A 23907-nucleotide genomic window follows, 5' to 3' on the forward strand; every position below is an offset into this window, starting at 1 on the left:
AAGGGTTTGGGGGAGAGCCTGGAGGCTGGACTAACAGTCAGGAAACCATTGGCATGGTGGGAGGTGAGATGATGCTGTTAAGGAAGGGACTGCTGCAACATCATGGAAAGGCAGAATTGGCCAGTTGTCATGCAGTTGCCAAGAATTGGACACAACTTAGCAACTAAGCACACATGCACACACGCATGCAGGTTTACTGCCAGCTTGGCCTGTATAAATGGCTGCTTTTTATAGATAAAGCTGAGGGACCTGCTATGTGAAAAATTAAAATACCTTCCTCAGACATGAATCGCTTAGGGTATATATTGAGGCAATGTGTGCTACCAAAAACTCCAGGTGAATTACCTAACATTAGCCTACTCTCATCAACTTAGAACCACGCTGAGATTCTGTTGTGCAGAGTCTTCTGTCAAATTAAAAATTCTGTTACATTGTTTGTTTCAATGTTTATTTACACTAATAAAAAGTTAAGTAACATTTTTTTTTAAACTTTTCATTTTGATTAACAGGGAGTTGCAAATATAGTACCAGAAGGAAATGGCACCCACTCCAGTATCCTTGCCTGGAGAATCCTGTGGACAGAGGAGCCTGGTGGGCTGCTGTCCATGGGGTCCCAGAGTTGGACATGACTGAAGCGACTTAGCAGGCATGCATGCATTGGAGAAGGAAATGGCAACCCACTCCGGTATTCTTGCCTGGGGAATCCCAGGGATGGAGGGGCCTGGTGGGCTGCCATCTATGGGGTCGCACAGAGTTGGACACAACTGAAGCGACTTAGCAGCAGCAGCAGCAAATATAGTATAGAGTAGTCCAGTATACCATTTAGCCAGTTTCCCCCAATGGTTACATTTTATGGAACTATTCTACTATATCAACAGCAGGAAATTGACATTGGCACAGCAATTCTCTGGTTTTAACCTGTGAAGATTTGTACAACCACCTCTGCAAACAAGATATAGAACTATTCCATCACCACAAAGCTCTCCCTCTTGATCCCTGTTAGTCATACCCATGTTGCTTATATTCCCCATCATCCCTCACCCTTGGCATCTAATCTGTCTCCATCTCTAATTCTTTCATTTCAAGAATATTGTATAAATGGAACCTTCAGTGTATGATCTTTTGAGATTGGCTTTCCCCACACCAACACTCCCCCCCCCCCGCCCCACCAATACACACATGCAACTCAACATGCTGCCCTTGCTGCTGCTGCTAAGTCGCTTCAGTTGTGTCCGACTCTGTGCCACCCCATAGATCGCAGCCCACCAGGCTCCCCCATCCCTGGGATTCTCCAGGCAAGAACATTGGAGTGGGTTGCCATTTCCTTCTCCAGTGCATGAAAGTGAAGTCGCTCAGTTGTGTCCGACTCTTAGCGACCCCATGGACTGTAGCCTACCAGGCTCCCCCGTCCATGGGATTTTCCAGGCAAGAGTACTGGAGTGGGGTGCCATTGCCTTCTCTGATGCTGCCCTTGAGAGCCCTCCAATTGGTGTGTGTATCAATAATTTGTAGCTTTTTTTACTTATAGGGTAGTATACTGTGAGTACTCCGTGATGTGGATGTAGCCTGTCTTTTCACCCTCTTAACAGATCTCTAAGTTTTAAATAGCATACTAAGTTTTTAATTTTGGTAGTCCAATTTATTGATCCCCCTCTCCCAATGTATGGATCATGCTTTTGGTATCATGTCTAAGATTCTTTAACAAGCTTTATTTAGCTCATGAAGATTTTCTCCTATTTTCTTTTAGAAATTTTATGTTTTACTTTTAACTCTTGGGCTCATTTTGGATTATTTTTGTATAGCATGTGAGGTTTAGGTTGAGTTCTTTTTCCTTGGTGAACATCTAGTTGTTCCACTATCATTTGTTGAAAAGACTATTTCATTGAGTTGCTTTTGCACCCTGTTAGAAATCAGTCAGCTGGGGAAAAAAAATTCAGTCAGGCTGTACTTGTGTGGGATTATTTCTGGGTTCTCTATTTTGTTCTATTATCTATGTGTCTATCCCTCAGCCAATACTCACAGTCTTTATTGCTGTAGTTAAAAGTCTCAAAATTGAGTTGAGTGATTTCTCCCTCTTTATTCTTTTTTTCTAAATTGTTTTAGCTATGCTAGGTGTTTTTTTTTTTTTTTTTGCTTTTCCACATAAATCTTAGATAATCTTGTCTATGGAAAATCTGGGGTCTTGATAAGGGATTACATTAAACTTTGGGGAGAGTCGACATTTTTACTCTGTTGAATCTTTTATGAAAAAAATACATTTTCATCTATTTAGATCTTTTTCAAATTTCTTTCATTGGTGTTTAGTAGCATGTATATATACAATACATATATCCTCTATATTGTATTAGATTTACATTTGTTTGGGTTATTATAGATAGTATTTATTTAGTTTTGTGTTTCTTTTTAATTCCTTGGCTACCTATATGCATTTTATTTCTAGCTTATACCATTTTACTGTTTTCTTTTAAAAATTTTAAACTAATTACAAGCATTTGTTTTTATGATTTAGTATAACCTTGGTATTTATAATCTTTAAAACTATATACTTTCTATTGTATCATTTCCCTATTATTGGACTTAGCTATTTTTATGTTTTTGATACAAAAATGCTGTCGTAAGTGAAGACTATATACATATAATATTTTCCCTTAAAAAATTTTTTATGTTTAAGATACATTTCCTGGAGTAGGAATATAGGGGCACAGATCTTTTAAAAAAACATTAAGAGTATATAAAGAAAGAAAGTCTATAAAGCTGAGCGCCAAAGAATTGATGATTTTGAACTGGGGTGTTGGAGACTCCTGAGAGTCCCTTTGACAGCAAGGAGATCCAACCAATCCATCCTAAAGTAAATCGGTCCTGAATATTCACTGGAAGGACTGATGCTGAAGCTCCAATACTTTGGCCACCTGATGCAAAGATTTGAAAAGACCCTGATGCTGAGAAAGATTGAAGGTGGGAGGAGAAGGGGACGACAGAGGATGAGATGGTTGGATGGTATCACAGACATGATGGACATGAGTTTGAGTAGGCTCCAGGAGTTGGTGAAGGACAGGGAAGCCTGGCGTGCTGCAGTCCATGGGGTTGGACTGCAAAAAGTCGGACACGACTGAGCAACTAAACTGAACTGAAGAGTATATATTTACATTATATATAGCAAAGTATACAGATTGATGTACAGTTTGAAGGAGTTTCACATACATGTGTACTCATCTAACTACCATTCAGAAAGTTTCCTCGGGGACGTAGATTTTAGGACTTTAAAATGTAGTCCTAAATTGTTCTCTAGTAGGGCTTCCCAGTTGGCACTAGTGGTAAAGAACCCACCTACCAATGCAGGAGACGTAAGAGACACGGGTTCGATCCCTGGGTCGGAAGGATCCCCTGGAGAAGGCCATGGCAACCCACTCCAGTATTCTTGAATCCCATAGACAGAGGATCCTGGTGGGCTACAGTTCATAGGGTCACAAAGAGTCAGACTCAACTGAAGTGACTTAGCACAGCACAGCACATATGGGGTTATATCTCTATCTTGCTTAATATTCATATAACCTCATCAATTACAAGATACAGAAATTCAACTCAAACTTGTTTAAACAAAAAGGGAGTTTTTGGGTCTTTGTTGTTGCTGAGTTGCTAAGTTGTGTCCGACTCTTTGCGACACCATGGACTGTAGCCCTCCAGGCTCCTCTGTCCATGCAGTTTCCCAGGCAAGAATACTGGAGTGGGTTGCCATTTCCTTGTCCGTTTCCTTCTCTGACCCAGGGATTGAACCTGTGTCTCCTGCTTGCTAGGGGGATTCTTGACCACTGAGCCACCTGGGAAATTCTTAGGAGTTTTAGTTTGGGAATTCCAGGAGTAGATCCAGAGTTCAAGCATAGCCAGATGTGACTGACTGAAAGGATGCATGACTTTCTTCATCATTTGCCTCCTTGTGTTTATCTCTATTTCCATATGTACATATTGGATAAGATGCCCACCTCTAGTTTGAAGTGGTCATACTAGTTTTTTCATCCCAGCAGATAAAACTTAATGTTTATATCTTAGTCATGGAGGAGACTGGTTAGCTTTGCTTTGGTTGTGCTCGGCACTGAAACACTTCCTACTGCCAAAGGAGATGGTTTAGCCAGTGTGGATCACATGTTCACCCCAGGACACAAGGAATGGGGGAGCTCCCCGTTCTCCAAAGGAACACGGAATATAATATTAATAATATGATGTTTAATGAAAGCCAATTATCCTTCTTGACAAGTAATGGGATAGTCCGTTAATATTTTCTGCTGTCTTTAGAGGTGTAAAATGCTACTTTCTTTTTAAAAATTCGCATTATTTGCAGTAATTGATGTTGACCATTTCTTTGTGTTTATGAATATATCTGAAACATGATGGTGCTTGTAAGAGTCTCTAGGGCAGTGATAAGTATTCATAAATAATAGTGCTCTTTTGCTGATTTGTTGAATCCCTATTATTTTTCTTATTGATTTGAATTCTGCCAGGTTTTCAAAAATTGAGACTTGGCTTATTGGCCCGGAGATGCTAATCTTCTAGGTTTCTCATCGCTAGTCTGTTGGTATGCAGAGGTAGCATTAACTTGGAATTGAGAATCAAGACATGATTGTGTCTGTCTTTAATGATTTTAATGGTGGGAACTGATTTATGGTAGTCCTTGAAAAGGTGGTTGAGTTCTGGTGAATAAAGCAAAGACTGCAGCTAAATCCATCGCTCTTACTGCCTCTCAGACCATTTGTTTTGATTTTTGTTCCATGACTGCCTTACTACTTACTAACTATACCCAGTCACCTCTCATGTGTTATTATTCACATGGTGAACAACATGAAAATATCTAGATAATTCACTGCAATAATCCTCTCCAGTATTTGAAATTTGGAGATTATTTTCTCTAATATTGGAAAAACATTTAATTGTAACACCTGCATACCTCTTCTCTCTAAATGGATAGAAAGTGAAAATAAGTAAATTTTTTTACTAAATGTCTTTGTCCAGTAAAAGCAAACATTTTAATGTTTGGCTTATAGTTTTCCACTTTTCATGTCTGTTTATGTCAGGCAGTATTTGTGTTAAGATTTTTTTGGAGACTTGTCCAGTTCTGGTTTGGGGATCATTATTCCTTTTCAGGTAAACTTTGATTATAATGCACGCCCATTGTCCTTGAGTAGAAGAAGGACTTCAGCTTATAAGAGCAGTCAGTGTTGTTCAGTACTTAGTTGCAGTTGTTACAGGAACCGTCTTTTCTGTAGAAAGTGTCTTGTCACTTAGAGCAAGAAAGCAGTATCTATTGGTCTTCTAAAACAATAGTTAAAGCTATTGAGTTTACCAGCTTCTTATGATATTAGCAGTTATAGTTCATTGGTGACTTGGACTTGTTGCCGAGATGTTGTCTTAGCTTTTTTAAATCTTGAAAGTACAAAATTACTTAATAAAACTGACTATCTTTTAAGGACATTGTCATAAAGAAGGGATAGGCAGTGAGGGTTTTAAATTGATATTAAGAGGCATTCTTTTATTTATGATATTATGTAGTGAAATTGAGGACAGAGAGGCTTTCTTCCTTGTTATGTGTGTGAATGATTTGTATAAAGGGAGAAAATGGTATATACATATGGAGAAATGTATGTGCACACACATTTACCTGTGTATGATTGTACATGCTTGTGTGTGTGTGTATGTATGTATTTATTTTATTGTAAATCTTGGCAAGGCAGTTTTAGGGAAAATAATGATGTATTTTATCCCCGACAAAAGAATATTGAGCACAAGCTGTCAGGCTCTTGAGGCATAATTTTCTCCCTGGCAACTGACTAGAATCAGATTGAAGGAAGTGAAAATTGGCCTCCTGTCCAGTGCAGATGTTGACAGCTTTAGACTGATGTACCCACATCTAATATAGGCAGCCTGCAAGATAGATGTTAAAAGGCAGATATGATCAGGACAAAGCAGCTGTCAGTGACTGTTTCGAGTAGGATTTGAGAGGTAGACAGGAGACAGAGTGAAGTCTGGGCTTGCTAAGTTCATGATGTGAAGACTTGAAACGTAGCTTCGAGGAGCTTTGTGTGGGTGTGTGAGAGAGACTGCACTTTAATTTGTCTGGTGCTGTTAGTGTGGTTTTATTCAGGTTGGAATCATGAGCTGGATCTTATACATGGGCTCTTTAATTTTACACAGGAGAAAAATGACAAGTATTCCTACCCTGGAATATTGAGTATGGACTTCAAAAAGTGTTAATGATGCTATGGAAGAGCAATAGCAGAGAAACATTTAACATTTTGAAAAAGATTAAATTTAAGTTAATTAGGTTTCTGGATTAGTGTAATCACTTTCTTCATTAAACTTAACAAGAAATCAGCTGATTTTTCTCATACTCGTGCTTTAAGTTCTGCCTTCTCATTTGTTATCCTGTCTTTTCCCCTTGCTATCTCAGTAGATTTTTCATCCTGTTTTCACTGCTTATTTGTGGATGTCTCTTTTTGTGTGATCCTGTGATGGCTGTATCTGTTGTTCAAAGGGCTCTGACTCCAATTCCTACCCTTCGTATGTTCCTGAGGACTGTGATTAATTTAAAACTTGTTCATTATTGACCCCTGTTCCTCCACTCTATTTAATCCATTTTCTGTTGCTCTTCATTTAACTTGAGCAGGAAAAGCAAAATATAAATTCCAAAAAATCATTAACTGGTTGTCATCCAGGTGTTCTATGTCTTCAAGTTGTCTGTTTGACTTAAACTGTAAGTCTTTAGGGTGAAGGCTGTATTTTCTTTGACTTGGGATGTGTCAGGGATGCTGTCCACTTTGTCCACAAAGACTTGTCCTTGTGGGAGCGTATGCTACTTTGCAGAGACTTGGGTTCCGGTGTAGCCATCTTGAGAGTGAGGAAAGGAGAATGAAGTTATTAAATTCTAATGTTTCCTCTCATTTTGAAATTGCTCCTCCCTTTTTTTAAAGTCTTGTTAAACTTACAAAAATAATAGTACTAACCAGGATAATAATACTTTTGAGATACAGTGGATAATATTCCTGCCTTAATATATTTGTACGGTGTAGCTGAGGAAGTTAGGTACTGAATTTTTGACTTTGGCCTGACTTCAATCATGATGTAGAAACGTGGTTTCTACTAGTTAATTTCTTAAGAAAGTGATTCCAAGTTGAAATGCATGTTATGCATTTATTTGAATGTGTAATCAGGAAGTAAGTGCCTCTCTTTGGAGTGTTTTTGAATAGCAGCAGGGCACACTTGAATTAGTAAGGAAAATGAGAACATGAATATGTGTGGTACTCTATTTTAATTTTTTAAAAAAATCCATTCTGTCTACTAGAAAAAGTAGAAATTCAAAACTCCTTTTCTTACCCACAGTGGATGGAGAAGGGTGTAGTTTGAGAGTTTTTCTAGGTGTTCCCTGAACTGATTCAGATGGACTTATAGTATTTAAATAACATGATATTAAATATTCTGGGTTGATTTTCTAAAGATAAACAGTTTTGTGGATTAAAAATGGCATCCCAGGAAAGTTCTCTTAAAGCATCTGTCAGAAATTCTTTGAATCATGGTCCGTTTTTCTATAACTATGAAGGTGTCATCCAGGGGTCTGTGGTTTTTGCCAAATATCCCTCATTGATGAATGGAAAGGTGAAGGCAAAGAGGATTAACTGTTTTATTCATGTTCATCTGTGTGTCATAGGGCGTGTGAATTATGCTAGATATATTCCACCATTTGGTTCCTTCCCATAAGTACTATGTTATAAAATCTGTTATTCTTTGCAAATATACTGCCAGTTGGTCTTCATTGATGAGCATGGAAGATGTCTTACTTTATTATCAGATCATGGAAAATGAATTTAAAAATTTTGAAGACTGGGGGAAAGGGATTGGGACAGGCTGGAAAATGCATGCTAATCCTTGATTATCTTGAAGTTGGCAAATAATTTTATGAAGACTTGGTCCTGTCAATTTATCATTTTATGAAAAGAAAGTTGGAATGATAACAAAGAAATAAAAACAGTTATCAGTTTTTGTGAGATCCTTTAATCAGATAAATTTAGAAAAACTGGTATAAAGTAAGTTTGTCAGTGGAACTAAAGTGATAAAGAAGTAACTTTCAAGAATTAGGAATCGTGTGATAGGGAAGTTATAGGCATTCAAATCTAGGGCTGGATTTTTTTTTTTTTTTTTTTGCTTTCTGCTGTGTTAAAATGCCCATCTGTTAAGTACAGGGCAGTTTGTAACAGACTTAACTGTGATGTTGGTTGCTTGCTTTTTTTTTCCTCTCCTTCCTCTGGATAGAACTAAAAAATTCCTTTAGCAAAAGTTAATTTTCTGCAGTTAACATGTTTTTGATAGAACCAAAAAAGAAGTAAAAATCAGTTATAGTTTTTTTGTTACCCATAGATGAAGTCAATGGTTAATATTTTGATCTAGACCCTTCCAGTTAAAAAAAAAATTATTTGGCCTTAGTTGTGGTATGCAGGATCTAGTTCCCTGATCAGGGATCAAACCCGGGCCCCATGCATTAGGAGTGCAGAGTCTTAGCCACCAGACCACCAGGGAAGTCTGCATTTTTTTTGCCACTTAAATTATTTAGTTTTTTAATTGAAGGATAATTGCTTTATAGAATTTTGTGGTTTTCTGCCAAACATCTACAAGAATCAGCCATAGGTACACCCAGGTCTTTGATGAATGTACTGACATGGGTAGAATTATGTTTTGCTCAGTTTTACTTTTTTCACTTAATGGATCCTGAGCTTTCAGTATCTTTAAGTACTCTACTATAACATAAGTTTTAATGGCTGAATAATACCCTCTATAGAGTAATATGATTTAAGGAGGTTATTTTGAACCAGAAAACTAAAGACTTCTCTTTAATATTGTTATGACCAGAGTTTTAGTTAGTCACTTTTCAGAAATCTAAAAGAAGTGTGATAAATAGGGCAGTTTTAAAGACTGAACCTGCCGTTGTTAGCAAAGGATAGTATGAGATATCTGAGAGGATGAAAAATTTTAGCCAGTTAAAATCATTTTGAAATAAAGAGATCAAAGTGACTTGAGCAAGTCATCCAGGAAATTAGTGGGAGAGGGGGAATCAGAATCCACATATGGTTGTGAAATTGATCATGAAATGAATAAATAATTGGAACATGTTTAAGATGATAAATGGCTTTTAACTCATTTCCTGGACGCCTCTGTTGTTTTAAAACTGAACTGTATTTGTTGGGCTTCAAAAAGCATATTTGGGTGGATGTTTTAAAATACCTTTTTTTTTTTGGAATCTGGCAGTTGATAAAAAAAAATGCTTTTATAAAATGCTCTGTTTAAGAAATGTCTACTAAGGTCTGTATAATAATTGAACTTGTCCTGCAACAACTCAACAAAAAATAATGACAGTGAGATTGGGGCTGCAAATGGGCCCCTTTATTTTACTCCTTGCTTTCCCATATTTTGGATAAGTTTTTCAAGATACCTGATTTTACAAAGCTTTTATTTCATAATGTATGCTGATTTTCCTTTTTTGCACTAACACTAGTAGCCATGGGATTTTTTTATACTTCTAAAAAAAGAAATTTTGCATACAGGCTTTTTTGGAGTGTTTTAAGTTACTCTTTTCTAGGAAAACCTGAGTTTTATGTGTCACAAACATGAATTAAGGATATTTTACATTTTAAAATAATCATTTGAAGACTTTTTCTTTAAAAATACATTCATTATAGAAAGTTCAAAAAGAAAACCCACACAGAGTAGAAAATAATCACCCATCGGGCTATACAACCTGATGATATACCACCTGTGTTAGTATTTTCATGTATGTTGAAACACCTCCCCCATCCCACCCTAATGATGTAAACATGTTGTGATTTCTGTTCTTATTGTGCAGTACAGATTCTTGTATATCTGCAATTTAAGATAGAAATTTAAAAAAATTCTTTTCATTAATAAAGACACCTAAAGTGGGTGCATTATGTAGTTTACAGAAGATAAACCATGTTCCTTTGCTGGGCTGGCAGAGTTCTTTTTTTTCTGGACCTAAAGGTAGTAAAAGTTCTGGCCAAGGAACATATTAGAAGTACCCTTCAGTTCCGTTCAGTTCAGTCACTCGGTCGTGTTCGACCCTTTGCGACCCCATGGACTGCAGCATGCCAGGCCTCCCTGTCCATCACCAACTCCTGGAGTTTACCCAAACCTTAGTATTGTGTTTAGGAGAAATATAACTTTATCGTACGAGTCTCCTTGGAGGACATTTGAAGGCTTATAGAGATGTTTCCATAGCTAAATTTCTGAGGACTTGGTATCCTTTGCTATGGCATTGTGATTGGAAGTCATTCTTATGGTATGGCATGGGCTTTTGGGGATGAGAAGTTGTAAATAGGATATATGAGGAAGATGACAGATTTTTACAAACTTGGAAGAACTTCAGATTGGCTTAATTCCCGCCCTCCCCCTCCCCAGGGGTCTCTCCCTCTCTTAATTCTAAAAATCAGATGGAAAAGCTAAAATACTCAGCTGTGCATGCATGCTAGGTCAATTCAGTCATGTCTGACTCTGTGCAACCCCATGGACTGTAGCCTGCCAGGCTTCTCTGTCCATGGGGTTCTCCAGGCAAAGAATACTGGAGTGGGTTGCCATGCCCTTCTCCAGGGGAATCTTCCCGACCCAAGGATTGAACCTGCATCTCTTACATCTCCTGCTTTGGTAGGTGGGTTCTTTACCACTAGCACCACCTGGGAAGCCCCCAGCAAGGGGAACTAACTCGAGCTTTGCTTGTAGCTGTTACCACAAAAGGATCAGTTTTTACCACTTTCTGCACATGGAGATTGGAGTGAAGGAGGCACCTCTTTTACTGCTTCATCACTACAAACTAAAAGTCAGTTTTTCCTTCATTCTTTAGGAAACTTGCTAACATGACCTTATTTCTGAAAATTAAGTGATTGATGTGAGAGCAATGACAATGTTCTGAATAGTTTTAATTGGAGAAGGTAGATGGGAAGGTGGAAGGGACACAGAAATAATTGTTGAGCTTTGTATTTATTACCTCATTTAATTTTCAAAACAGCCCAGTGGGGTGGGAGATGATATTCTGATTTTACAGAAGAGAAAACAGAGCTGAAGCAACCTGAGGTCACACCAAATAGCCAAGTTGGTATTCAGACCCAGTTCAAATACCTTGTTTGATCTATGTCAGACAGTGTTCTGGGAGAAGTGTATGTTCACTAACATAGCAACATCCTTTGTTTTAAAGGAGCAATATAATCTCTCATAGTATTTCATGTTTCCTAGGCTCAAGTTAGAAAAAATAAGCCTTCTCTCTCTCTGTGTGTTTTTTCTTTTCCTGTCTATTTGTATGTGTGTGTGTCTGTTTCTTGTACACCCACACACACTTTTCTAGCCTGTCCTTTCCCGATAGTTTTATAAGTTAAGATTGCTTTGGAGGGAATTTACTCAAGGTATTTGCTTCAGAAGGCCTTTATCTTGTCCTGTTCTAATGTAGAACTGTGGTTTTTGGTTTACTTTATTTACAGTTGCCCTTTGTTCTTATTTTGAACTCCAGAGGAGCTTAACTTTTATCCTCAGCTTAGTTAGGGGAAAATGCCAAGGGATGGACCTGGTGACAGATCTGTTTTTATGGTTGATGGAAGAGTAGTAGTGCGTTCTCTTAAGTTCCATGTCCATTATATCTTGGTTAATACGAGATGTTAAGTAGGAGACTCTATAGACAATTGAGTCACGGCTAGAAGACCCAGCTATATTCTCAACCTTTACTGCTGACTGTGTGATTAGTCTGTCTCAGTTTTCCTAGTTTGCCTTTTTTGTATACAGAAAGAGTGTGTTTGGTAACTTTTACATGTCTGCATTGTAAACTAATTGACAGTTCTATTTTGTTGTTTTTAAGTTATTAACCATCAGCTCAGTCTCAAAGTGTCATGTTCCTTTTATAGAGATGACCATTTAGCAGGAATTTGAGCCCCCTGCTGTAAAGCTAAAGGCATATTTTCATATTTGTTCATAGTTTTGTGAGTAGAAAATATTTGTATGTTTTAATCCATCATACAGTATGTTTCTCATGTATATTTTCATTCCTAATAACGTATGTTTAGCTGCGAAGTTAAAGATTTGCCATTATGGTTGTGAGCTAAGAGAGATGAGGGTGGATATGAATATATTTACTTGACTTCTTCCTTTCAGTTCCACTTATTCGTTACCTGACTTGATACTATTTTGGAATGATATCATGCAAACTGTAGAGGCATGAAATTGTTTAAGAGGAACTTGGGTCGGAATGAAAATGTGGAAGGAGGGGGCTATAGTGCAAAAAGAGATTAGAGCTGGGAATAAATTGGGGGATTATTACAGTGAGATTAAGTAATTAAAGTTAAATTTAAATTTTACGACTTTATACTTGTCCATTTGAATGTAAGCTAATCATTAAATAGTTTTGATTGATTTAGATGGTCTGTAGCTTTAAGAATCTACTTTCAGTTCATCCTGTTTGGCTCACTCTGGGCATTTAGTTCTTCCCACAGTTCTTTCATTTACCTCAGGTTAATTCACTTTTTCATTTTCTATAGCAACTGCTTCAGAGTTTCTTCCACTCTCCTCAAACCCTCATTTCCATTTCCATCTTCAGTTTTTTAGGAGAGCTTCATTTACTGCCTCTGAGGAAACAGATTCTCTAGCAGTGCTGAACTTCATACTGCCAGGAAGCCTCTGCTTTCGTTTCTCATCCAAGGGAACAAGAACTCCATGGCTCTCACTTCCTCTTGTGGTTCTGATTATGTGTGTTCCCTGATCTAGAATCTTCATTCTTTACTTATGTGTCTTTAGTGTCATTTTGCATCCTTTCCCCGCTCAATCTGTCTGTAACTAATTCCAGTAGCGATAAAAAGGATGGTATGGGAGTGCAGACACTGTTCTAACCCCTCTCCTAAACACTGGGTTTCATAAGCCTGGGAGGTTGATAGAGGCAGTTCTCACTTTGCATATATCCAGTATGCACAGATTTCTTACCACAGTTTAGTATTACCAATCCTCCAATAACATGGTTCAGATATTAGTGTCTTAGCTGAGTGATTGCATAAAGTGCAGACTTTGCTGCTAACTGTGAAGTGTACAAATCACTACATAAATAAAAGGTGTGCATCGAGATCACTGACGAATCATGTTCCTTCTTTCATGGTCTGTTAGTGATTGATCACTGCAACTTATTCAGTTCATACAATGTGTAGTTGCATTGCCTCCTTGTATCTTGGTGATAAACCCACGTGAGCCATTTTATAAGAGAACCTTGAAAGAGGGAATTGGCAAAGATGAAAGTGCAGCAAAGAAAGGAAAAGTAATAAATCCAAGTTACAGAAGGAATTTGCTGCCTGAGGAAATGTTGACAGTGCTGCTGTTTAAGAAACTTGAGATACTCAGAGTAACTGAAGGCTAACTTCCTGATGTAAGTGAGGTAAGCAGTTGCGATGAAAAGGATAATGATGTCCAAGAGGAAGTGATGTCATTAAAACCTTCCTTCACGTTAAAGGGACTCTTGGAGATAGTTCGTGACTGTGAAAGTGCAAAGGATAAAATGTTTGAAACTGATCCAGACTTAGAAAGAAATAGGATAATTTGTGAAGTGAGAAAAAATGCTCACTCTGTATCATGTTGAAAAAGGTAATCATTTTTAAAAAACTACTTTTGAGTAGTTTTCATACAAGGAAACATTTTAGTTCTCAGTGTTCATAATGTTTTAAGTTACATATTGAATAAATATTAGTTGTACTATTTTAGTTTCATTTCCCGGTATGTATGTATGTGTGTTTGTATAATGAATAGTCAACTTTCAACTGTTTGGGAGAAAATTTTGAAGATCACAAGACAGTTGTAATTTTTCCGAATTGATAATTAAGATCACATCGCATTGTTTCAGTTTGTGTGATCATTTTTATAGACCAGCACTACTGTGCAAAGTGTGGGTCACCTGTATTATTTGTTACACAACTGTTGAAACTGATCTGGTAGTGGTGAAGCTACAGTTTCTGTCTGACTTGTAAATTCATGATCATACTCTCTTCCATTCTACTGCTAATCCTGCACAAAATAAATTTTTTTAAATAGGCCCTTGATTTTTCTTCCTATGATCAGATCAGATTCTTGAAAGAGCAGTTTTATTTATAACTGGTTCTGTTACCCATTAGATCTGGCTTTTGTACCTCCCCCAGTCCCTGTTCCTCATTACCTCCACTGGCTTTCTTGGCCTTCCAAGATTACTTTAGAGTTCATCTACCCTAGGGTCTTGACTTGATGTTTCCTCTGCTTGGAATGTTGCCTTGAGACAGCCACATACCTCCTGTGCTGCGTTTTGCAAGACTCCCCAAGTGTACCTTTTCATTGAGGCCTGCCTGGATCGTCGTTTTAAATTGTATCTTATATCCCCCCTCCCTGTTGTTTCTGTTACTGCCCCTCCATAATTGATTTATTTATTATGTTTGTTATCATTCCCTCTCATTAAATTATAAGCTCACTAGAGCCAAGAATTTTTGTCTGGTTAATTTCTATACCAAGTGCTTAGTGCCTTGGCTCATAGCAGGCACTCAGTAAACACTTGCTGAAAGAAGGCAAGAATGCCCTTGAGGAACACTGTTGAACAGATTTGAATACTCAGGAAGTGATCTTTTCTCTGTCTTCTCATTGTGTTTTGCCTAATAATAATAATTTCTACCAACCCTGTATTATCTCCCAGTGCAAGGTAATAAAGTAGGCATTTTATATGTGTTATTAGTTGACCCTCACAGCAAGGTATTCTCTACATATTTCAGAGGAGGAAATAGGCTATGGAGTTTAATCACAGAGCTGGTAAGTGGCCAAGTCAGACCTTAAGCTAACCTCTAACTCCACAGTGTGTACACTTTCAGGTCACTGCATTTGATACTCTTGTTTGTCTTTGTTTATTGAGTCATAATTCACATACCACAAAATTCCCTCTTATAAAGCGTACAATTCAGTGGTTTTTAGTGTATTTACAAGGTTATACCGGAGAAGGCAATGGCACCCCACTCCAGTACTCTTGCCTGGAAAATCCCATGGACGGAGGAGCCTGGTAGGCCACAGTCCATGGGGTCGCTAAGAGTCGGACACGACTGAGCAACTTCACTTTCACTTTTCCCTTTCATGCACTGGAGAAGGAAATGGCAACCCACTCCAGTATTCTTGCCTGGAGAATCCCAGGGACGGCGGAGCCTGGTGGGCTGCCGTCTATGGGGTCGCACAGAGTCGGACACGACTGAAGCGACTTAGCAGCAGCAGCAACAAGGTTATACAGGCCATCGCCACTATGTGATTCCAGAACATTTTCATTACCCTAAAAAGAAACCTCAAACCTATTAGTTAGTAATCCTCAGTCTTCCTTTCAGCCCCTGCCCCTGGCAGCCAGTGAGAGTTTCTGTCTCTATGGATTTACCTATTGTGAACATTTCATATAAGGGGAGTACTGCAGTATATGGCTTTTTGTGACAGGTTTCTCTCACTTTGCATAATGCTTGGAGGGTTCATCCGTGTTGTAGCATGTATCAGTATTTTATTCCTTTTTATGGCTAAATATTTGATTGTGTAGATGCACCACATTTTCTTTATCTATTAGTTGATGTGTTTGGATTGTTTCCGTATGTCAGCTGTTAAGAATAGTGCTTCTGTGAACATTCATATATTTGTTTTTGTGTAGGCATTTGTTTTCAGTTCTCTTGGGTATATACCTAGGAGTAGAATTGATGGATCACATGGTAACATATAGATAGCATCACTGACTCAGCGGACATGACTTTGAGTAAACTCAGAGAGATAGTGAAGGACAGGGAAGGCTGGCATGCTGCAGTCCGTGGGGTTGCAAAGAGTCGGACATGACTTAGAGACTAAACAACTATGGTAGCTCTACATTTAACCTTTTGAGGAACTGCTAGTCTATGTTCCAAAGTGGCTGTACTGTTTATATTCCTACCAATGAGCTATGAGAGTTCAAGTTTTCCTGTATCCTCACAAATATTTGTTGTTATTTGTCTTTTTTAAAGATGGACAGAACTTAGCAACTAAACAGCAACAACAACAATCCTAGTAGATATGAAGTGATATTTTGTGATTTTGACATGCTTTGCCCTTAGAGCAATTGAGATTGACCATCATTTCATGTGCCTTATTAGCCATTTATATATCTTCTTTGGAGAGATGTGGTATAATTCCTTTGCCTATTTTAATTACTTAATTTATTTTTGGCCACACCACATGGCATGTGGGATCTTAGTTCCTCCACCAGTGATTGAATCCATACCTCTTGCATTGAAAACTCGGGATCTTAACTACTGGACCGCCAGGGAAGTCCCCCTTTGCTTACTTTAAATAGGATTTTTTGTATTTTTATTGTTGATTTTAAGACTGCCTTTTTTGACATGCATTTTCCTTTTTTTAAAATGATTTTTGGCTATGCTGGGTCTTTGTTGCTGTGTGGGCTTTTCTGTAGTTGTGGTGAACTGGGGCTACTCTCTAGCTGCAGTGCGAGGGCTTCTCATTGCTTTGGCCTTTCGTTAAAGAGCACAGGCTCTAGGGCCTGTGGGCTTTAGTAGCTGTGGCTCCTGGGCTCTAGAGCACAGGCTCAGTAGTTGTGGCGCATGGGCTTAGTTGCTCTGTGGCCTGTGGGATCTTCCGGATCAGGGATTGAACCTGTGTCTCCTGCACTGGCAGATAGATTCTTTACCACTGAGCCACCAGGGAAACCCAAGACTTCTTTATGTTTTATTGGTACTTTGATCCTCATCCGTACCCCAAATTTTCTCCCATTCTCTGGGGTCTTTTTACTTTCTTGAGCATGTGCTTAAAAGCACAAACATTTTACATTTTGATCATGTTCAGTTTGTATCTTTTTTCTTCGTGGTTTGTACTTCATGTGTTATATCTAAGAAACTATTGCCTAATTGGAGGTCTTGAAGACATATCAATGTTTTCTTCTAAGTGTTTTATAAATGTAGCTCTTAGATTTGGTTTTGATCTATTTTGAAAGTATATGATATGAGGTTGGGGGTCAAGCTTCATTTTGTTGTGTGTGAATATTCAGTTGTCCCAGCACTATTTGTTAAAAATATTTCTTCCCTTTATTGAATGGTCTTGGCAGCCTTGTTGAAAATTAATTCATTATATTTCTGGATTCTCAATTCTCTTCTGATGATCTACATGTATATATTTGACTTTGTTAACCACTTTCGTATCCAAATGCTTCTTGATTTTGACAGTCTATCATCTTGGGTCTCCTTGTTTCTCTTGTCACAGAGTCTTCCTTCCCTTACTCCTAAATCCACAGTCTCAAGGACTCTGGTTTTTTTTAAAAAAATCTTCCCCAATTCATGTGCACACATTTAGTATGCTCTGACTCTCTTCTCCATCTCAGGTCAGGTGTACCTTGAATTCTTTAAGTGATCTTCCATTCTTTCTTTTCATTCACTCCTTTTTTTTTTTTTTTTTTGGTGGGAGTGCCATGCCAGTGAGCTTGTGGAATTTTACTTCCCTGTCAGGGATGGAACCCAGATCTTCGGCAGTGAAAATGCAAAGTTGTCACTACTGGATCACCAGGGAATTCCTCCCTCACTCTTAATAATCAAGGGTTATCATATCATTTTACCCCAGCCTTAATAGTTTACTATATTGCTCTTTCCCTGTCTCCCCAAATTTATTTATTTTTATTTGGCTGCTCCAGGTCTCAGTTACAGCACACAGGATCTTTAGTTGTAGCATGCGGGATCTAGTTCCCTGACCAGGGATCGAACCCTGGCCCCGTGCATTAGGAGCTCGGAGTCTCAGCCATCTGGACCACCAGGGAAGTCCCCTTTCCTGGGCTCTTATTGTGGCTTTGTGATCTGTATCTCTGGCCAGGTTTATTGTATGTTAGGTTGACTTTGATTTCCTTCTTTGGCTCAGGGATTCTTCTTTGCACTCTGTCTGTGGCCTTCCACCCTCCATCATCTGATGCTTGCTTCTATACACATCCCTGACTTCCAAGTTAAACTAGAGAACTCAGCCCTCAAATACACCTTTTTATTGGATATGCAGCCTGTTAAGGGGTCCTAAGACCATAAACATTAAGCATTACAAATCCTGACTCTGTCATTTACTGTTAGGTGAATTGGTTAAGTTAGTTAACTTGTCTAAACTTCAGTTGTCTCTTCTATATAGAAGGGCTAATACCACCTACTTTCGGTGGTGGATAGGATTAAATAAAATATATGTAGTGTCATTTAATAAATGGGCATTTAATAAATGTTAGATATTAGTATGTTGCTGTTCCTTTTGCTTGAAGTACTAACTCCCTTAACTCTACTGCCCCAAATTCTTCCTGTCCTTTGATGGAAGATTCTATATCAGAGTACTCTGTCTTCCATAAAACTGTTGCTGGCATTTCACTTATACCCCATCCTGGTCATTAGTACTTCCTTTTTTGGCCCTGTGCTATTTTGTGCCTTTCTTAAAGCTTGTATGTTGAAAATGACACATAATTTCTGTATGATCCCTTCTTTATGATTTATAAACTATTTGAAAGTAAGTCTTGCTCAGCTTCGTATATCCCTGGCAGTAGATTTGTTTTAGTGTGTAATAAGCTCTCAATAAATAGATGGAACTCTATTGCTTAATATTAAGGCAAATGTCTTTTTTGCAAGACAGTAGTGACAACTTCATGCATGAGTAAATAGCTTTTCCTAATGTATTCCCATAGCACCTTGTCCACAGGGCTATTTTAATTCTGATTGCATTGTAATATTCTCTCATTTGTGGGCCCTTTGAGTACAGATGCCTTGTCTTAATCAGCTTTTAATTGTTTGCTTGTCTGTCTTCTCCCTCCATAGAGCTCAAGGAGGACATGGGCTGTTTCTTGAGCACTGTATCACTGGCACCTAATACAGTTGTTGAGGTGCTCAAATATTTGTTGAATAAATAAATAAGTGAATGATTGAGCACTCATTTTAAGTACCGTAAAATAGCATTTTTGTTAAACATCCACGTAATTGTCATGTGTCTGTATCTTAGATCCAGGAAAACTTTTAACTATCAAATTCTTTGTTGTGAGTTGTTTCTGACCTGACATATACACAGAGCTTGTCTTTACTCTTAATAATGTATGGTTTTTCTTAGCATAATTAATATATGAATCTGAGGGTGAATTTGTTTCTACTCTCCAAGAGTGTGTTTCCCCAGTCCTGTGGAAGTTCTGTAATCAAATCCCACTGGCCTCCAAAGTCAAATTCCCTGGGGGTTCTCAGCCCCATTGCCGATCCCTAGGTTGGGAAATCTGTTGTGGGTTCTAGAACTTTCTTAACAGTACAAGAATTTCTTTGGTATAATTGTTCTGCAGTTTGTGGGTCGTATGCTCAGCAGCTCTGTGGTGGGGCTAATGGTAACCTCCTCCAGAAGAGCTTATGCCACATGCCGTGTGATCCAAGTTTGCTGCAGCCAGAGCCCTTGTCCCTGCAGCAGGCCACTGTTGATCCGTGCCTCTGCAGGAGACACTAAAACCCGCAAAGGCAGGTCTGGGTCAGTCATTCTCTGTGGGGTCTCTGGGTACTGGTGTGCACAAAGCTTTGTTTGAGCCCTCCTAGCATCTCTGGCGGGTATGGGGTTTGATTCTAAACATGAGTTCGCCCCTCTTGCTCTCTTGTTGGGGGTTCTCCTTTACCCTTGCATGTGGGGTATTTTTTTTGGTGGGATCCAAAGAAATAGAGGAAAACAATAAAATGGGAAAGACTAGAGATCTCTTCACGAAAATTAGAGATACCAAGGGAACGTTTCATGCAAAGATGGGCTCAATTAAGGACAGAAATGGTATGGACCTAAAAGCAGCAGAAGATATTAAGAAGAGGTGGCAAGAATACACAGAAGAACTGTACAAAAAAGATCTTCATGACCCAGATAATCATGATGGTGTGATCACTCACCTAGAGCCAGACATCCTGGAATGTGAAGTCAAGTGGGCCTTAGGAAGCATCACTACAAACAAAGCTAGTGGAGGTGATGGAATTCCAGTTGAGCTATTTCAAACCCTGAAAGATGACGCTGTGAAAGTGCTGCACTCAGTATGTCAGCAAATCTGGAAAACTCAGCAGTGGCCACAGAACTAGAAAAGGTCAGTTTTCATTCCAATCCCAAAGAAAGGCAATGCCAAAGAATGCTCAAACTACTGCACAATTGCACTCATCTCACATGCTAGTAAAGTAATGCTCTCTCCAAGCCAGGCTTCAACAGTATATGAACTGTGAACTTCCAGATGTTCAAGCTGATTTTAGAAAAGGCAGAGGAGCCAGAGATCAAATTGCCAACATCCGCTGGATCATCGAAAAAGCAAAGAGAGTTTCAGAAAAACATCTATTTCTGCTTTATTGACTATGCCAAAGCCTTTGACTGTGTGGATCACAATCAACTGTGGGAAATTCTGAAAGTGATGGGAATACCAGACCACCTGACCTGCCTCTTGAGAAACCTGTATGCAGGTCAGGAAGCAACAGTTAGAACTGGGCATGGAACAACAGACTGGTTCCAAATAGGAAAAGGAGTACGTCAAGGCTGTATATTATCACCTTGCTTATTTAACTTATGTGCAGAGTACATCATGAGACACGCTGGGCTGGAAGAAGCACAAGCTGGAATCAAGATTGCCAGGAGAAATATCAATAACCTCAGATATGCAGATGACACCACTCTTATGGCAGAAAGTGAAGAAGAACTAAAGAGCCTCTTGATGAAAGTGAAAGTGGAGAGTGGCAAAGTTGGCTTAAAGCTCAACATTCAGAAAACTAAGGTCATGGCATCTGGTCCTATCACTTCATGGCAAATAGATGGGGAAATAGTGGAAACAGTGGCTGACTTTATTTTTGGGGGCTCCAAAATCACTGCAGATGGTGACTGCAGACATGAAATTAAAAGACACTTGCTCCTTGGAAGGAAAGTTAACGACCAACCTAGACAGCATATTAAAAAGCAGAGACATTACTTTGTCAACAAAGGTCTGTCTAGTCAAGGCTATGGTTTTTTCAGTGGTCATGTATGGATGTGCGAGTTGGACTATGAAGACAGCTCAGTGCTGAAGAATTGATGCTTTTGAACTGTGGTGTTGGAGAAGACTCTTGAGAGTCCCTTGGACTGCAAGGAGATCCAACCAGTCCATCCTAAAGGAGATCTGTCCTGGGTATTCATTTGAAGGACCAATGTTGAAGCTGAAACTCCAATACTTTGGCCACCTGATGCGAAGAGTTGACTTGTTGGAAAAGACCCTAACGCTGGGAAGGATTGGGGGCAGGAGGAGAAGGGGACGACAGAGGATGACATGGCTGGATGGCATCATCGGCTGGATGGACATGAATTTGAGCAAACTCTGGGAGTTGGTGATGGACAGGGATGCCTGGCATACTGCAGTTGATGAGGTCGCAGAGAGTCAGACATGACTGAGTGGCTGAACTGAGGGTGAATTTAACTCCCCTGCTAAAGCTCATATTCTGCAACTAAAATTTTGATAGCTAAGAGCAGTTTTGTAGGTCTCTTCAGAATTAGCTTGGCTTCATGACAGTGCACTTTTTTACATTTGTGGAAGAGATGAGAGAGTGAATAGCCTTTAGGCTTTAATCTGAAGTGGACACATTCAGTTGAGGGAGGGAGTAATTGCTTTTCCAGGAATCCAAAGATAGTCACCATAGAGAAGAGCAGGCCCTGGCTCTCCAGTTACTTCCAACTATAAGAAAAGAGAATACAATAAGCACCTTAAATGATTATTATTAGAAACACATAAGAAAAAAGTATAATTTACTTTACAAGTTTCTAGGAAATGTTCGAACTTCTTAGCGTTGTTGAAGGTGGGACTGTATAAGCTCGATATTCCTCATAACTGTAGTAAAATATATATATTTTTAGGTTGATTTTTAAAGTTATGAATATGATGTCTGTTATATAAAATGTTTTTATAAGTACAGAATAATGTAGAATTAGATTGTAATCTTGTATAATTGTTATTTGTTTTGACTGCAGTCTTTTTCCTTTTTTTAAAAGCACACATTACATACATTTATCATTTCATCTTTTTTCTGTTTAAGATTTCATGAACTTTAACGTTTTTCATATATATGTTAATATTTGCATAATAGTCAACTGTAGGTTTTACCATAATATACTTAACTAGATGCTTGCTTGGGCATTTGAACTGTTGGAAGTGTTTTGCTATGAGGAAAATGAATGAGTACGTGACAAACGCTTGTCATTTCACATACCAGTGAGTCTCTGTTTGAGCTCTATGCATTAGATAGTTGAAATGCTTAATGAAGTGTGGTGGTCCTGCCTAATGGTTGCCATGTTTCTCTATCATTCTTTGGATGTGTGGGTAGATTGTGTTAGATCCATTTTTTTCCTCTCATTCAAATCTTGACTTTTTTTCCCTGTTAGGATACATATAATGGTCCTTTTTGGAAAGAAGTATTACTAGATCAATGGAAAGAAGTATTTTTTTTCTTACTGGAAAGAAGTATTTTTAAGGCTCTTGATATGTAGTGCTAAATCACTTTGCAGATACTGTGCTTTTACCAGGAATATATGTGGTTGCTTGTCTTAGTGACAGCTAGAGGACAAATGCAAGAGGAAAATAGCAGAAATAAAAATCCTTAAATTCTGTGTATGAATATACAAAGTTTGAATTATTATCGTTTTTTAAAATGTAGACCGGTTATTTGGTTCATTCCTGCTGAGTTTATTTTCCATTCTGTAAAACAGGTGATTTGATGAAGAGTGCTGCAGGAGAGTTTGCAGATGATCCCTGCTCTTCCGTGAAGCGTGGCAACATGGTTCGGGCAGCTCGGGCTTTGCTCTCTGCTGTTACCCGGCTGCTTATTTTGGCTGACATGGCAGATGTCTACAAATTACTTGTTCAGCTTAAACTTGTAAGTACAGGCCTATGTCTGTAATTTGTTCTATCACAGCAAGGCTGCTGCTGGCCATACTTAGTTCAGCATTCCTTAAGATTTGGTTTGGTTATGAACTTGGTTTACCTAAGTGGACCAGAAATGTTTTTAATTTCCAATTGCTCTCTATTCCACATGGACATCATACTGGCTGTGCTGTGGGCCTGTGTTATCTTTGCAGAAAAGGTATTGTTTTTGACTTCTGCCCTTTTTGTGGTAGTGATTAAGTATTTCTTTGTACCAACAGAGTTCCAGAGTTGAGAAATCAAGATATGTTAAATTATGTCCTTTTACATGAAAGTCAAAATAATACTGTCCTTTCCCACCTCCCATAAAACTCCCATGTGGTACCTTCCCAAATGTAAATTTAAGAGGAAGTTTGGATTACTATCTGAGTAGCTGTTGAAAGGAATAAAAAGTTCTAGATCTTCTTTATGTACAGACTTGTATTGTTGAGAATTTTTCATTTGTGGGGGTGTGTTTTATAGGTAGAAGATGGTATCTTGAAACTGAGGAATGCTGGCACTGAACAGGACTTGGGAATACAGTATAAAGCCCTGAAACCTGAAGTGGATAAACTGAACATTATGGCAGCCAAAAGACAACAGGTGCGGTCATGATTTGGGGATATATTTAAGATGTTTATATTACTACCTAGTGGGTAATAATTTAACCTAAGTCTTCAAAAGGTACCAATATCTGTCTCTCCTAATATAGTTACGTTAAGACATGTAGGTCATGATGTGTCCTTCAGTATTGTTACTAAAGTTAGAATTAGGTTGTATCCACATTAGGCTCCTATTTTGATTACTGTGAAAATTTTACTTTAGGTAACTTAGCAGTTTGCTATAGCATTCAGCGAAGTGATATGCCTTTCTTCTCTGTGTTCAAGGATGAGCTTGAGTTGATGGCGAAATTTAATTCAGACTTCTAAAAAACCAGTCAAAAACATATT

The 23907-nt window shown here is 38.5% G+C and overlaps 1 protein-coding gene across 8 annotated transcripts in view; it reads left to right on the forward strand.

The window, feature by feature from the left end:
* Positions 1-23907, forward strand: part of CTNNA1 (catenin alpha 1) — a 370505-nt gene that overhangs the window by 221588 nt on the left and 125010 nt on the right. For 7 of the 8 annotated variants that reach the window (XM_081500833.1, XM_081500835.1, XM_081500832.1 and 4 more), the window contains 2 exons: positions 22765-22931; positions 23441-23560. In XM_081500833.1, the coding sequence (XP_081356959.1) occupies positions 22765-22931; positions 23441-23560 (287 nt within the window). Of the gene's footprint in view, positions 1-22764; positions 22932-23440; positions 23561-23907 lie in introns of those variants that run through there. The other variant, XM_081500836.1, reaches the window with a different exon arrangement.

The sequence above is a fragment of the Giraffa tippelskirchi genome, chromosome 6 (genome assembly GCF_054371585.1).
Source record: "Giraffa tippelskirchi isolate mGirTip1 chromosome 6, T2T-mGirTip1v1.2.pri, whole genome shotgun sequence".
NCBI lineage: Eukaryota > Metazoa > Chordata > Mammalia > Artiodactyla > Giraffidae > Giraffa > Giraffa tippelskirchi.